Source organism: Heterodontus francisci, chromosome 40, assembly GCF_036365525.1.
Source record: "Heterodontus francisci isolate sHetFra1 chromosome 40, sHetFra1.hap1, whole genome shotgun sequence".
In the NCBI taxonomy this organism is placed as follows: Eukaryota; Metazoa; Chordata; class Chondrichthyes; order Heterodontiformes; family Heterodontidae; genus Heterodontus; species Heterodontus francisci.
Window position 1 is genome coordinate 747,260 of NC_090410.1, and position 17,237 is coordinate 764,496.

General features: G+C 47.8%; 1 protein-coding gene across 3 annotated transcripts in view; it reads right to left on the reverse strand.

The window, feature by feature from the left end:
* The window catches only part of LOC137352973 (latent-transforming growth factor beta-binding protein 4-like), a 228,162-nt gene that overhangs the window by 195,381 nt on the left and 15,544 nt on the right, over window positions 1–17,237 (reverse strand). For all 3 annotated transcript variants that reach the window (XM_068018807.1, XM_068018808.1, XM_068018806.1), the window contains exon 2: window positions 8,341–8,562. In XM_068018807.1, coding sequence (XP_067874908.1) covers window positions 8,341–8,562 — 222 coding nt within the window. The remainder of the gene's footprint in view (window positions 1–8,340; window positions 8,563–17,237) is intronic.

Consider the following 17,237-nt stretch of genomic DNA (forward strand, 5'->3'; position numbering starts at 1 on the left):
TGTTCCGCAGGGATCAGTGCTGGGACCTTTGCTGTTTGTAGTATATATAAATGATTTGGAGGAAAATGTAGCTGGTCTGATTAGTAAGTTTGCGGACGACACAAAGGTTGGTGGAGTTGCGGATAATGATGAGGATTGTCAGAGGATACAGCAGGATATAGATCGGTTGGAGACTTGGGCGGAGAAATGGCAGATGGAGTTTAATTCGGACAAATGTGAGGTAATGCATTTTGGAAGGTCTAATGCAGGTGGGAAGTATACAGTAAATGGCAGAACCCTTAAGAGTATTGACAGGCAGAGAGATCTGGGCATACAGGTCCACAGGTCACTGAAAGTGGCAACGCAGGTGGATAAGGTAGTCAAGAAGGCATACGGCATGCTTGCCTTCATCGGTCGGGGCATAGAGTATAAAAATAAGCAAGTCATGCTGCAGCTGTACAGAACTTTAGTTAGGCCACACATAGAATATTGCGTGCAATTCTGGTCGCCACACTACCAGAAGGATGTGGAGGCTTTGGAGAGGGTACAGAGGAGGTTTACCAGAATGTTGCCTGGTCTGGAGGGCATTAGCTATGAGGAGAGGTTGGATAAACTTGGATTGTTTTCACTGGAACGACGGAGGTGGAGGGGCGACATGATAGAGGTTTACAAAGTTATAAGCGGCATGGACAGAGTGGATAGTCAGAAACTTTTTCCCAGGGTGGAAGAGTCAGTTACTAGGGGACATAGGTTTAAGGTGAGAGGGGCAAAGTTTAGAGGGGATGTGCGAGGAAAGTTCTTTACACAGAGGGTGGTGAGTGCCTGGAACTTGTTGCCGGGGGAGGTGGTGGAAGCAGGTACCATAGAGACGTTGAAGAGGCATCTTGACAAATACATGAATAGGATGGGAATAGAGGGATACGGACCCCGGAAGTGCAGAAGGTTTTAATTTAGGCAGGCATTAAGATCGGCGCAGGCTTGGAGGGCCGAATGGCCTGTTCCTGTGCTGTACTGTTCTTTGTTCTTTGTACACTGACTGGTGTCTCTCAGCCCCTTTCTCTCAGCGAGGTATCTGTACACTGACTGGTGTCTCTCAGCCCCTTTCTCTCAGCGAGGTATCTGTACACTGACTGGTGCTTCTCAGTCTCTCTCTCTCAGGGTGATATCTGTACACTGACTGGTTTCTCGCAGCCCCTTTCTCTCAGCGAGGTATCTGTACACTGACTGGTGTCTTTCAGCCCCTCTCTCTCAGGGAGATATCTGTACACTGGTGCTTCTCAGTCTCTCTCTCTCAGGGTGATATCTGTACACTGACTGGTTTCTCTCAGCCCCTTTCTCTCAGCGAGGTATCTGTACACTGACTGGTGTCTTTCAGCCCCTCTCTCTCAGGGAGATATCTGTCCACTGACTGGTATCTCTCAGTCTCTCTCTCTCAGTGAGATATCTGTCCACTGACTGGTATCTCTCAGTCTCTCTCTCTCAGTGAGATATCTGTACACTGACTGGTGTCTCTCAGTCCCTCTCTCTCAGGGAGGTATTTGTCCACTGACTGGTGTCTCTCAGTCCCTCTCTCTCTCAGGGAGATATCAGTACACTGACGAGTGTCTCTCAGTCTCTCTCGCTCATGATGATATCTGTACACTGACTGGTGTCTCTCAGTCCCTCTCTCTCTCAGGGAGATATCTGTCCACTAACTGGTATCTCTCAGTCCCTCTCTCTCAGTGAGATATCTGTACACTGACTGGTGTCTCTCAGTCCCTCTCTCTCAGGGAGGTATTTGTCCACTGACTGGTGTCTCTCAGTCCCTCCCTCTCTCAGGGAGGTATCTGTACACTGACGGGTGTCTCTCAGTCTCTCTCTCTCAGGGTGATATCTGTACACTGACTGGTGTCTCTCAGTCCCTTTCTCTCAGGGTGATATCTGTACACTGACTGGTGTCCCTCAGTCCCTCTCTCTCAGGGAGGTATCTGTACACTGACTGGTGTCCCTCAGTCCCTTTCTCTCAGGGAGGTATCTGTACACTGACTGGTGTCTCTCAGTCCCTGTCTCTCAGGGAGGTATCTGTACACTGACTGGTGTCCCTCAGTCCCTTTCTCTCAGGGTGATATCTGTACACTGACTGGTGTCCCTCAGTCCCTCTCTCTCAGGGAGGTATCTGTACACTGACTGGTGTCTCTCAGTCCCTCTCTCTCAGGGTGATATCTGTACACTGACTGGTGTCCCTCAGTCCCTTTCTCTCAGGGAGATATCTGTACACTGACTGGTGTCCCTCAGTCCCTCTCTCTCAGGGAGGTATCTGTACACTGATGAAGTCATGTCGATCTGGTTCAGTATGTGCTGCGGTTTTGGTCCCATCGACAATGCGCTTCCTATTGACCAGTAAAAATGTTAAACTTCTGACACTGCTATAAATTCCCCAACAGAAATATCAGATTGATGATGCTTTGGTTACAGACCCCGGTCTATCATTTTGCCTCTCCGAATAAAACAAATCCAACATTATTGTTAATATCTCCCTAAATATTCAGCTTCTTAGCAAATCCAGCTCCTTTGAAAAGCTGCCAATAGCCCCAACTGAACAACCTTTTCTGGGTGTCTGTTCTGTTTTGTTCTGTTCTGTTCTGTATGAATCTTAACACCCAGACAAAGGTTCTGTAAATAGTTAGCTCTGTGCTGCATATAATAGTTTAGCTGTTAATAAACCTGTTTGAGATCTTCAGCATAACTGGACTCCAGGCATCTTATTTATGTTGCATCAGCCAACATAAAGAACTCATTACAATGGTCGCTAACATTGGAGTGATGGAAGTGGGGAGTATGCACAAGAGGCAAATGTTGGAGCAATGTAGAGGTCTGGAAGTAGAACTTTGGGGCTGGAGAAGGTTCGAGAGATAGTGAGGGGCAAGGCCATCAAGAAATATAATCTCCAATTGTTTCTGATGCCAGTTGCCGTTTTGAGTGGTGCAGAAAACCATTTCATTATGTTTCTTGCAGCATTTTATGTCTGGCTACTTGCAAAGAAATTTAAAATCTGTACAACAGTATCACAATTCCCCTGTCAGAACAGCTGTGAACTCAAACAATGGTTCCCATTGTACACTTGTGTAGGTGACAATTAAGTACTCCAGGACAAGATTAACGTTCTGACTGTCCAAACATTAAAATGACGATAAATAGGTTTATTAAACAGTCCTGGTTAAGTGTTATTGTGTCTGGAAGCAAGTAACCTTGTGCCATGCCTCAGGAGGCTCACTGCTGCCTGGCAATCTCTCCCGGGCTTATGCTCCACAGTAATCAGACCATTTAAAATTGTGAGTTCAGTCCCTTTCTCTAAGTCCCACTTTTTCTAATGAGTGCTCATTACATCAATAAGCTTTGGACAATATATATCCTTTTGTTTAGACAAATTTCAAATAATTAAACCCCTATGTGGTGAATCAAATGTAAGCCTGTCCCCTCAGCCTATTATAGGCTACACCTCCTCCCCCACAGTACAGGCATGCTCTGTCCATACAATTCATTTAGACCCCCGCTGATAACAGATTTGGCTCTTCACCCCAGTTCAGAACAGTCCAGAGGTCACTTACAAAGGCTGCGAGCAGATTGAATCTTAAAATTGTCTCTTCTTTCTAAACTAAACCAATTTAATTTAATTTTCTTTATCACCAAGAATCAAGTCAGAAAGAATCCCCATCTTTCCCACCAAGCTTTTCCCCATCTCTGCTGAAGGTGCTGGCTCTTGCTCAGGTACAGTTCCAAGGGAGCTCCACTGGAAAGCCTTTTGGTACCTCGCTCAGGTGTCCATCCTTGATGTGTGAGGTCAGAGAGTGAGTGTTGACAGTTCAACTGTAGTGGCATCGCAGAGTATCCTTACCCAATGTCCTGACTCATTGGATTATGATCAGGAGCTGAAACCCTGGCTGATATTGCTCCTCTCTGGAACAGGGACCATAAAGTGCCAACCCTGGCTGAGATGAGTTAATTCAACACAGAATGGGTAAGGAATCTGGGAAATTGGGTGTACCCTAATCAATAACTAGTCAATCAGTAATTGTGAAATTGTAGTTTTATTGCTGAGGAACTCAGTAGGTCATTGCGTGCGTGTACCAGCTTCACTCTGTAACTAAAAACACTCCTCTTATTTCCATGCTTTTATTTCATTGTTTAATATTTTTCCTCTTTAACGATTGTAATTCACTCTTAAAGACCGGGACTGACTCAGTTTCAGTTGCCATTTGTGGTATTCTGGGAATATTTCTGTGTTCTCTTTCCACACCAAGTGTATTATTTCAGAAAATACTGCACTTTCTGCACATCTGTTACTTATCCACACCCTGCAGTTCTTGCTCACGACAGCCATGCCTCTTTAATTGCATATCATCAAACTTTGATATTTTTCTTTCTGTGACTGAGCCCAAGTCAGCTAAGTTATGAAGAACAAGAGAAATTCCCAACACAGATCCCTGATGTGTCACCCACCACATCTCACCAATCCAAGAACCATCAACTTACTCTCAGTCATAGAGTCAGTTACGGCACAAAAGGAGGCCATTTGACCCATCGGGTCCATGCTGGCTCTCCACAGAGCTATGCTGTCAGTCCTATGCCACGGCTCAATCTCCAAAGCTCTGCAAATCTATTTCTCTCAGGCGGCCATCCAACTTCCTCCAGCGATTTCCAGGGCATTACCACCCACTGCGTAAAAAAAGTGCTTCCTTGTATTCCCCCTACATGGTTTGCCCAAAATTTTCAGAGGACATTGGTAGGGTGTTGAACGAATACTTCACATCTGTCTTTACCCAAGAGAATGAGGATGTAGATATGGAACTTAGAGAGAGAGAGACTGTGAGGTTCTTGAGCAAATTGTCATAGGGAGTGATAAGGTATTGGAGGTTTTGGCAGGCTTAAAAGTGGACAAATCTCCAGGTCCGGACGAGTTGTGTCCCAGGATGCTGTGGGAGGCGAGGGTGGAGATTGCAGGGGCTCTGACCCTAATTTTTAATTCCTCTCTGGCAACGGGGGAGGTGCCAGAGGACTGGAGAACAACTAACGTGTTCCCACTGTTTAAGAAAGGTTGTAGAGATAAGCCAGGGAACTACAGACCAGTGAGTCTCACGTCAGTGGTAGGGAAACTATTGGAGAAAATTCTGAAGGAGAGAATCTATCTCCATTTGGAGAGGCAAAATTTGATTAGGAATAGTCAGCATGGCTTTGTCAGAGGGAGGTCATGCCGAACAAATTAGATTGAATTTTTTGAGCATGTGACTAGGTGTGTAGATGAGGGTAGTGCAGTTGATGTAGTTTATATGGATTTCAGCAAAGCCTTTGACAAGGTCCCACATGGGAGATTTATCAGGAAAGCAAAAGCACATGGGATACAGGGTAACTTGATAAGGTGGATTCAAAATTGGCTTGGCTGTAGGAGACAGAGGGTGATGACAGACGGCTGTTTTAGTGACTGGAAGCCAGTGTCCAGTGGCGTACCACAGGGATCTGTGCTGGGTCCCCTATTGTTTGTCATTTATATAAACGACATAAATGACTATGTGGGGAGTAGGATCAGTAAGTTCGCGGATGACACAAAGATTGGCCGAGTGGTTAACAGTGAGGTTGAGTGTCTTGGGTTACAGGAAGATATAGACGGGATGGTCAAATGGGCAGAAAAGTGGCAGATGGAATTTAACCCTGAAAAGTGTGAGGTGATACACGGAAGTATTCAATGAATGGCCTGACACTGGGAAGTTCCGAGGAACAAAGGGACCTTGGCGTGTTTGTCCATAGATCTCTGAAGGCAGAAGGGCAGGTTAATAGGGTGCTGAAAAAGGCATATGGGACACTTGCCTTTATCAATGGAGGCATAGATTACAAAAGCAGGGAGGTCATGTTGGAGTTGTACAGAACTTTGGTAAGGCCACAGCTGGAGTACTGTGTGCAATTCTGGTCGCCACATTATAGGAAGGATGTGATTGCACTGGAGGGGGTGCAGAGGCGATTCACCAGGATGTTGCCTGGGATGGAACATTTAAGCTATGAAGAGAGGTTGGATAGGCTTGGGTTGTTTTCACTGGAGCAGAGAAGACTGAGGGGTGACCTGATCGAGGTGTACAAGATTATGAGGGGCATGGACAGGGTGGATAGGGAGCAGCTGTTCCCCTTAGTTGAAGGGTCAGTTACGAGGGGTCACAAGTTTAAAGTGAGTGGCGGGAGGTTTAAGGGGAATTTGAGGAAGAACTTTTTTACCCAGAGGGTGGTGACGGTTTGGAATGCCCTGCCTGGGAGGGTGGTAGAGGCAGGTTGCCTCACATCCTTTAAAAAGTACCTGGATGAGCACTTGGCACGTCATAACATTCAAGGCTATGGGCCAAGTGCTAGCAAATGGGATTAGGTAGACAGGTCAGGTGTTTTAAGGCATCGGTGCAGACTCGATGGGCCGAAGGGCCTCTTCTGCACTGTATTATTCTGTGATTCTGTGTCCCCTCGTCCTTGTACTGTCTTCATTTGATTTGCACCTTCAAGTCCCTATGCCTTCATCTTCACAACATGTCTCTGGTGTGGTAATTTACCAACTGTTATTTGAAAATCCAAATATATCAAATTCACATTAATCCTTTGGTCTGTTTCTTTTGTCAAAAATTTAGATCAAGAATTCAATTAAATTAGTCAAGCTTGACTTGCCCTTATTAAATCTGGACTGACTCCACCTAATTCAGCCAAACGTTTTCCAAATACACACAAGTGTTATCGCAGATTATGGTCCTTCACCAGTTTCGCTACCGCTGATAGGAAATGAAAAATAAAAACAGAAAATATACAGGTCAACGTCTGGACAAGTAATGGTAGGTTCATGTTCCAGGAGAAACTCTTGTATCGGTCCTGGCAGTTAACGGGTTAATACGTCGTGTCCGCGACTCGGATTGGAGGTTTGTTTCATCACGTTCCCTCCAATACCATGCTCAGTCAAACTCTCATTTCCCAGCTCCAATACTTTTATAACAAATAAACAAAAGTGTTAGAAAGAAGAAAAAAAACTACAATTTTTTTTTAAAGCAACTTTGATTTTCTCCTGGGTTGCTGGCAGCAGTTCTAAAGAGTGTGCAGGGACAGAGGGACCTGGGGGGGGTTCATGTACATTGATCTTTGAAGATGGCAGGACATATTGAGAGAGTGGTTAGTAAAGCATATGGGATCTTGGGCTTCATAAATAGAGGCATTGAGTACAAAAGCAGGGAAGTTATGCTCAACCTTTATAAAGCTCTGGTTAGGCCCCAACTAGAGTATTGTGTCCAGTTCTATTCATCAAACTTTAGGAAGGATATGAGGGTCCTTGAGAGGGTGCAGAGGAGATTTACCAGAATGGTTCCAGGGACTGGGATTTTAGTTACAAGGTTAGGTTGGAGAAGCTGGGTTTGTTCTCCTTGGAGCAAAGGAGATTGAGGGGAGATTTGATAGAGATGTACAAGATTATGACAGCTTAGATATTTTAGACAAGAAAAAACCCCTTTAACCGATGGTACAAGGACCAGGGAACACAGATTGAAGATTTTGGGCAAGAGATGCAGGGGCAATGTTAGGAAGAACTTTTTTATGCAGTGAGTGGTAATGACCTGGAACTCGCTGCCCATGAGGGTGGTGGAAGCGGAGACAATCAATGATTTCAAAGGAAATTGGCTGGGCACTTGAAGGAAATAAACTTGCAGAGCTACAGGGATCGAGCAGGGGAATGGGACTGACTGGATTGTTCCATGGAGAGCCAGCATGGGCTCGATGGGCCAAATTGCCTCCTTCTATGCCATAAATGACTCTATGAATCTTTAATTCCTGGAGACTCCAGATCAATCTTAATCACCTGTAAATAATTTTTTAAATGAGAGAGGTGTGACCTGCTGTACAAAACACAGAAGCTACTAAAGTGAGCAGGGTATATTTTGCAAATCCATGTGACTATATAATCGGAGAATCAGCAAATCCGACCCACAGAGAGCTTCTAAATTTCCAATCACCAGGAAGTCAGTAGCTTCATCAGTGTCAATCCAATATTTTCAATTAACACACTGGGCACAGAGCCTGGTATTGCAGCATTTGCCCTCTTCAGGCCGGAAGGCTGCAGGTTGTCCAGCAGGAGGGCAAGATACCAGGGGAACAAATTCCTGAGCACTGGATTAAAACATAAACAGTTACAACAGCAGAGAACAGAATTTTGGTGCAAGTGCATTCACCATTTGCATCAGAATATCACCAATATTATTTTCAGCCCTACTTGTTGCTGAAATTTGCAGCTAATCTGAAATGAGGATGAAGGTTTGCAGCTCCTTGCTAACACACTGTGAAACAATCATTACTGCCATGAGGGGTTCCTCTTACTTTGATCTGGAAGCTGTTGGTTGGAGAGGGGGAGGGTGTACACAGTTTCCACCCGAGGTTTGCGATCTGATCTCAGGTCTCCCGTTGGCAAGCTGTCGGTAACCTGACTGCTGGCAGACGGAGTAGGGATCTGGCAGAATTTTCCGGTGAACCCTGACGGACAGTGGCAGCGATCCTTTCGTACGCACACCCCTCCATTCTGGCATTGAAGCAAACAGAGAACTGGAAGAAAAGACCACAAGCAACAGCATTAGAAGGAAATTAACTCCATCAGGAAAGTCTAAATCACACTGAAGCTGATCCTCATATTCCCCTCTTCTCCAGGAACTGCTGACTCTTCATGGGATACATTTCCACAGAAACTGACAGACCTCCAATTTCTCACTCAAGGAGCCCAGTCTCAGGAATACTACACATAGGAACAGGAGGAGGCCATTCAGCCCCTCGAGCCTGTCCCATCGTTCAATGAGATCTTGGCTGATTTACAACCTAACTCCAACAGATGAAAAGTCACAGACCTGAAACGTTAACTCTGTTCCTCTCTCCACAGATGCTGCCAGACCTGATGAGTATTTCCACTGCTTTCTGTTTTCATTTCTTTAAGTATTCTAGCCTTGCTCTGCATCTCTAAACATATATCACCCTCTTTGTCCCAAAGAGCCCCACTCCACCTCTTACTACCTGCTTACTACTTACACGCCAGTAGAAGATTTTTGGGTTCCCTTTTATGTTAGCTGCCATTCTAGTCTTATATTCACTCTCTGCCTGTCCTACTTTCCTCTTCAGCTCTCCTCTCAATTTATTGGGGGGAATTTTATGCGCCCTGCAAAAGTGGCATTTGTGGTGGAGGGATGATTTCATTAGACATGGTATTTTGATTTCCCGACAGCGGGTTTTCTCATGAGATTAAGTCAGCGACGTGTTAGTGGTGGGTTCCAGCTTTCCATATGTCTGCATAGCATGAATACTCATTACCTTATAATTATTTCAAATTAAGTCCTACCTGATAGATTAAGTCAGTGGCACAAGGGAATCTCATGGCTCATGGTTCATGTTCGTTTAAACGTGATGTGCACCAGTCGGCTTTGTGCAGTTGTGTGAAGTCAGTGATTTTATTTCTTTGGCACAAGGAAGGCCAACATTGGAATGGATGCTTGGTTCCAGGCTCAGGAGCAGCATGGGTGATTCCTTTGCAGTGATGGCAGCAAGGCATGGGGAGTGGGGGTACAGGGTGGGATATTGGCTGGGTGGAGGTAGGTGAGGGTATGGTACAAACATACCAACATACGAATTAGAAGCAGGAGTAGGCCACTCGGCCCTTCGAGCCTGCTCCGCCATTCAATAAGTTCATGGCTGAACTGATTACTCCATATTTCCACCTATCCCCTGATAACCTACCACCCCCTTGCTTATCAAGAATCTATCTACCTCTGCCTTAAAAATATTCAAAGACTCTGCTTCCACTGCCTTCTAAGGAAGAGAGTTCCAAAGACTCACAACCCTCAGAGAGAAAAAAATTTCTCCTCATCTCTGCCTTAAATGGGCGACCCCTTATTTTTAAACAGTGACCCCTAGTTCTAGATTCTCCCACAAGGGGAAACATCCTTTCCACATCCACCCCGTCAAGACCCCTCAGGATCTTATATGTTTCAATCAAGTCGCCTCTTACTCTTCCAAATTCCAGTGGATACAAGCCTAGCCTGTCCAATCTTTCCTGGTAAGACAGCCCACCCATTCCAGGTATTAGTCCAGTAAACCTTCTCTGAACTGCTTCCAATGCATTTACATCCTTCCTTAAATAAGGAGACCAGTACTGTACACAGTACTCCAGATGTGGTCACACCAATGCCCTGTATAGCTGAAGCATAACCTCCCTACTTTTGTATTCAATTCCCCTCACGATAAACGATAACATTCTATTAGCTTTCCTAATTATATGCTGTACCTGCATACTAACCTTTTGCAATTCATGCACTAGGACACCCAGATCCCTCTGCATCTCAGAGCTCTGCAACCTCTCACCATTTAGATAATATGCTTCTTTTTTATTCTTCCTGCCAAAGTGGACAATTTCACACTTTCCCACATTATACTCCATTTGCCAGGTCTTTGCCCACTCACATAACCTATCTATATCCCCTTGTAGCTCCTTTATGTCCTCTTCACAACTTACTTTCCTACCTATCTTTGTGTCATCAGCAAATTTAGCAACCATACGTTCGGTCCCTTCATCCAAGTCATTTATATAAATTGTAAAAAGTTGAGGCCCCAGCACAGATCCCTGTGGCACACCACTCGTTACATCTTGCCAACCAGAAAATGACCCATTTATGCCTACTCTCTGTTTCCTGTTAGCTAGCTAATCTTCTATCCATGCCAATGTGTTACACCCTACAGCTTTTATTTTCTGCAATAACCTTTGATGTGGCACCTTATCAAATGCCTTCTGGAAATCTAAGTACAGTACATCCACCGGTTCCCCTTTATCCACAGCACATGTAATTCCCTCAAAGAACTCCAATAAATTGGTATAACGTTCATGGCATGTACTAGTTGTCTTCTTTACTGTTGATTGTGGAGGTGGTGGTGATGGACTGATGAGTAAAGAAAAGCTGGAATTTGGTGCTGGGATGGCAGAGAAAAAATAAAGGATAAGGTAGGTTGAAAAATAAAAATGATTCAAGCTATATTAATCTTAAATCTGTGCAAAGGAAAGGAGAGCATGCAGGCTGGTCAGCATCCATGCTTGCAATGTGGATTGCTTTATAGCCCTGCCACTAATGGTGCTTCACAGAGTGATGACAGGATCCACCAATCGAAAGCTGTCCCCGCCGCATGGTTGCACGTGTCTCCCGTGCCCACCGCCGGAACATAAATTTAAATATGTGATTGTATGGGAACTGGCAAAAACGGCAGAAGTGGAAGTGCTGCCAACTTTCACTTCCACCATCGGAAACACCACAAGATCATAAAATACCACCCATTGTGTTTGGCCTGATGCCCACCTGAAGAATTCACCTGACCTGCATCATACACCCTCATCATATTCTCCATCTCTCTCGTCATTCAAGGAGCCCTGTACCAGATCCAGCAATGCCTCCTTCCTAGTTGGGCCAAGAAAATTAATGGTCAAGGAAGTTCTCCTGAACACATTTCAGAAATTCTTCCCCCTCCTCATCCTTTACTCTAACATTATTCCATTCTATATTTGGGTAATTAAAGTGCCCCAATATCACCACTCTATAGTTCTTGCCCTGAGATTTGTTCTTCTATCTCTCTCTCACTATTTGGAGGCCTATAGAATATCCTCCGTTGTGTGATCATATCCTTATTGCTTCTCAACTCTAACCAAGTGGATTTTGTCTTTGTCTCTTCAAGGACATCCTCTCTTTCCAAAACTACAATGTCTTCCCGTACTGTCACCCCACTCCCCCCATCTCCCTTTTTCCTTCTCTATCTTTTCTAAACACTTTATATCTTTGTCCAGCACCCAGTCCTCACCATTTTTAAACCACATTTCTGTCATTTGCCATGATATCATATTTCCACACAGCTATTTGTGTTTGCAGCTCACGATTCTTATTCACCACACTTTGTGCATTTACATACAAGCATTGTAAAACCTTTCTTTGTAACCCTCCAAGTCCTTTTTAGTCTACTCCTATCTAATAGGGTACTACTTCCTTCTCCAGTACAATCCAACACTCTCACTCCTTTATTCACCTTATTCCTCTTTTCTACATCTATATTCTGGTGTCCAACCCCTTACAATTTAGTTTAAACGCTCCCCAACCACACTAGTGAACTTCCCTGTGAGGACATTGGTCCCAATTCTGTTGAAGAGCAACCTGTCCCTTTTGTATAGGTGCCTCCTGCCCCAGAAGTGTTCCCAATCACCCAAGACTCTGAAGCCTCCCTCCTGCACCACGCTCAAGCCACGCATTGATCCTCCTTATCTTCCTATTTCTACTCTCACTAGCGTGTGGCTGGGAGTAATCCAGAGATTATTACCTTTGAGGTCCTACTTCTTAACTTCCTTCCTAGCTCCTGAAAATCTGATTGTAGGACCTCAATATCTCCTCTCTCTATGTTGTTGGTATCAACATGTACCACAACTTCTAGCACATTCTCTTTCCCCTGCACAATATTCTGTACCCTCTTTGTCCTTTATCCTGGCACCAGGGAGGCAACACACCATGTTGCAGAAATGTCAGTCTGTTCCCCTTACTATGGAATCTCCTCAAATGACTACATTTCTACTCTTTGCTGCTCCCTCCTATACAGTCCCTTGCCCATTGGTGTCATGGTCTGGACTGCATTCCTTCAAGGTGTTGTCACTCCCAGCAGTCTCATAAGCTGAGTACCAATTTGAGAGTGGCACACACCCTGAAGACTCCTACATTTCCTGCCTCTTCCTACACTTCTGGTCAGTCACCCATCTACTATCCTGAGCTCTCTGTGCCTGTTGGGTGACCACCTGCTGGAACATATGATCAAGGAAACTCTCATCCACCCTGATGCTCCGCAGTGACTGCAGCTGCTCCTCAAAAGCTTGGAAATGCTGAGCTCAAATTCAAGCAGTTGAAGACCCTTCCTACACACATGGTTCACCCAAGATACGTGAAGTGTCTGAGGTTTCCACATGGCGCAGGAATTGCAAGCAACAGGTTTTATCACATCATCCCTTTAACATCCAGGGAATATAACCCTAGTTTGCATAAAAGCCTCTGTTATGAGCCTATAGCCCGATACCCACTCCCAAAATACCTGATGCCCATTGCCCCAATACCTGATACCCACAGCCTTGATACCCAGGGGTCTCACTCCTACTCTGTCTGGTTTGCACGTTATTCTAGTTATACACTATGTGGCTGACTCCAAGAGCTCCCAGGGGATTGGGGACAGGCAATAAGTGTGGCCTTCCAGTGATACAGAAAAATCACAAATATACAAACACATATACCCAGGGAATACTCAGATCAAAAACCATTTTCCTTCCCCTTGCCTGAACTGGATTTGAAACAAAGATCTCCCTGGTGAGAGGAGAGTGCAGAAACCCAGTGTGGTGCACAGAATGATGCAGGGGCAGGGGGAGTGTACAGAAATTCTGCAGTTTCGATGGAGCAGAGTCAGCAGGCTGGCTGATATTTAACAGATGCTGCAGAGATTATGAGAGGAAAAAGTCACACTGTGAATTTAAATTCTATAATATACATGGACAGATATGTATTTAATATGTAGCAAGGGGAGACTGATAGAAAACAGGGTAACAGTAAAATAGTAATAACACTGCCAATCACACAGAAAGCAACTTTCATCTTTGTACATGGCACTCACCTCAAACCAGGCCCTCCACCAACAGTAAAATAATTTACAACCAGCTCAGGCAGTCCCAATCCAGCTCCTCGAGATCGAGGAGCCACAGCTCAAAACTGCTCCAAACTCAAGGACAAAGTGGCACAAAATTGACAAAACACCTTCAGTAAAACTGCAAGGTGGGAGATGTAAGAAATGGAAGCATATGGAACCAGTAAATTAGGGGCCAGGCCGAAGCAGGTTGAAGGGGCAGGAAACAGTGCTCTCCAACATTACAACATGAGGGAATCCCAACAGATATTGGCAGTCCAGGGGATTACAGTCTCAACTTCCAAATGATGCTCGATATCTAACCTCTGCTGCACCTGTTCTGGGAGTGTTTGATGGGACAGTGTAGAGGGAGTTTTACTCTGTATCTAACCCAGTGCTGTACCTGTCCTGGGAGTGTTTGATGGCAACAGTGTAGAGGGAGTTTTACTCTGTATCTAACCCAGTGCTGTACCTGTCCTGGGGGTGTTTGATGGGGACAGTGTACAGGGAGCTTTACGCTGTATCTAACCCCCCCATTTTTTTTCCTGAAGGTGGCCTTGATACCCCAGGCCCCTTTTATATTTTTCACATCGAGGGGGCCTTTATACCTCAGGCCCCCTTTATATACATATTTACAGTTTTAAAATAACTTTATTAAAACCAGATAAATAAACAAAAAAAACTCAAATTAAAATGCCATTCTCGGCGTCAACGATGCACTCCAGTCCCTGCGGTGCCCACCGGTCGTGAAAGGCCTCAAGCGTACCAGCGGACACCGCATGCTCCTTCTCCAGGGACACCCGGGCGCAAACGTAACCGCGGAAGAAGGGCAGGCAATCGGGGAGCACGGACCCCCCGACGGCCCGCAACCCGGACCTGTGAATTGCCATCTTGGCCAGGCCCAGGAGCAGACCGACGAGGAGATCCTCCTCCCAGCCCAAGCCCCTCCGCTCCGGGTGCCCAAAGATCAGGAGCGTGGGACTGAAGTGCAGCCAGAATTTGAGGAGCAGCCCCTTCAGATACTCAAATAGGGGCTGCAACCTCGCACACTCCATATATATGTGGAACATGGACTCGTCCAGGCCGCAGAAAGTACAGGCGGCCTGGGAGTCTGTGAACCTACTTAAAAGCCTATTGCACGGGAATGCTCTGTGCAGCACCCTCCACCCCAGGTCCCCGATGTAAAGGGGGAAGACTCCCGCGTAAAGAGACCTCCATCGGGGATTCCCCTCGCCGCCAGATGGCAACGCGGACCGCCAGGGCGTGTCCGGCCGGCTGACAAGGGCGAGGAAGTGGAGAGTGTGCAGGAGCAGCCCTTACAGGAAACCCCTCCGCGCCGATTGGAATGGCACGGAGGGCATTTCCGAGAGGCGGCTCGGGTTGTGCGGGACCGGCTCCCGAGGAGGGTTTCGGGGCCTGGGTCCGATGAGCAGTTCCGGCCGAGCGGGAGTCAGCTCGGCCGGGAGCGCCCCGCACTCCCGAGCCCCCTCGCCACCCGCAGTGAGGGGCGTCCCAGGGGTTTCGGCTACTCCTCCGCCCGCCGGACCGTCCCCGGAGTCGGCCGCCCGGACAGCCGAGGCGCTCTCCTCCGCCGGCGGGGGAGCGCCCTGACTGGAGGCGACCATGTTCCAGACTCGGAATAGATCCCGGTAAAAGACAGGCAACTCCCTCAGAGAGGCGCGGCTAACGGACTCCACCGGGAGCTGCGTGTCGTCTTGAAGGCAGTGACACTGGCGGAAAAAATACGTCGCCAGCGCACACCATCTGGGAGGACGCTCGACGTACAGGTATCTCTGCAGGGTCCGAAGGCGGAGAGTCGCAGCCTGGGTGCGGAAGCACACCAGCGACTGACCGTCCTCCTCGATCGGGAGACTCAGAACCGCGGCAGAGACCCAGTGTTTCCTCTTGCCCCAGAAGAAATCGACAAGTTTCTTCTGGATCTTGGTGGCAAATACAGGGGGCGGGGCCAAAGTGACCAACCGGTACCACAGCATGGAGGCCACCAGTTGGTTTATGACCAGCGCTTGGCCCCTGTAGGAAAGCACTTGGAGCAGTCCTGTCCAGCGCCCCAGCCGAGCGGTGACTTTCGCCTCCAACTCCTGCCAGTTTGCCGGCCAGGCTTCCTCAGCGGGGCTAAGGTGGACTCCCAGATAGAGGAGGTGCGTGGTGCTCCACGCAAAAGATGTCATCTCCTCCAGCAGGGAGTCCACCCGCCACTGACCCACCAGGAGTCCGGAACATTTCTCCCAATTGATCCTCGCGGAGGACGCGGCAGAAAATGTCTGCTGGCAGTCGCGCATCCTCCGCAAGTCAACGGGATCTGTGACCGCGAGGAGCACGTCGTCAGCGTAAGCCGAGAGGACGACCCGCATGGCCGGCTCGCGCAGAGCCAATCCCGTCAACCTCCTGCGAAGCAGGCACAGGAAGGGCTCCACACAGATGGTATACAATTGGCCGGACATGGGGCACCCCTGACGCACTCCTCTCCCAAAGCGAAGGGGTGCTGTCAAGGACCCGTTAACTTTGACTAGACACTCTGCGGCGGTGTATAAAAGTCGGATCCGGGCCATGAAATGCGGCCTGAGTCCGAAACCGTGCAGAATCCCGAAAAGGTATTCGTGATCCACCCTGTCGAACGCCTTCTCCTGATCGAGGGAGAGAAAGGCGACCGACTGACCAGTCCTCTGGGAAAGATGGATCAGGTCCCGGACCGGGTGGATGTTGTCCTGGATGGACCGGCCCGGGACCGTGTAGGACTGGTCGGGGTGGATCATGCGGGCCAGCACGGAGCCCAGGCGGGTAGACATAGCCCGGGCAAATATCTTATAATCCGTGCTGAGGAGGGAGACCGGACGCCAGTTTTTAAGCAGGCGGAGATCGCCCCTCTTCGGCAGCAGGACGATGACCGCCCTGCGTCACGAGAGGGGCATCTCCCCGGTCGCCAGGCTTTCCCCCAGGACCCGCGCGTAATCGTCCCCCAGGACGTCCCAGAACACCCTGAGGAACTCCACGGTCAACCCATCCAGCCCTGGGGATTTGCCCGTTGAGAGCCGGTGGAGGGCGCCAGTCAGCTCCGCCAACGTGAGCGGAGCCTCCAATCCTTCGGCACCCTCCGGGCTGACCTGCGGCAGGTCCTCCCACAAAACTCTGCGCGCATCCTCGCTGGACGGATCTGGAGACAGCAGCGCACTGTAATAAGTACGGACCAGGAGGCCCATTCCCTCCGGATCCGTGATGGAGGATCCGTCGTTGGCCAGCAGCTCAACGAGCTGCTTACAGACCCCCCACCATTTTTCCAGTGAGTAGAAGAAGGGTGAGGCACGATCCAAATCTTCCAGGATCTGGATCCACGACCTCACATACGCGCCTTGGGACCCTATGAGCTGCAGGTCCCTCTGCGCGCCCTTCTTCTCTTTGTACGCCTGCCACAGGGCCGGGTCCACGACGGCATGACCGAGGCGGGACTCCAAGTCGAGCACCTCCCTCTCAAGGCGCCCGATCTCGGCTCCCCGCCTCTTGGTCGACCCCTTCGCGTACTCCTGACAGAAGAC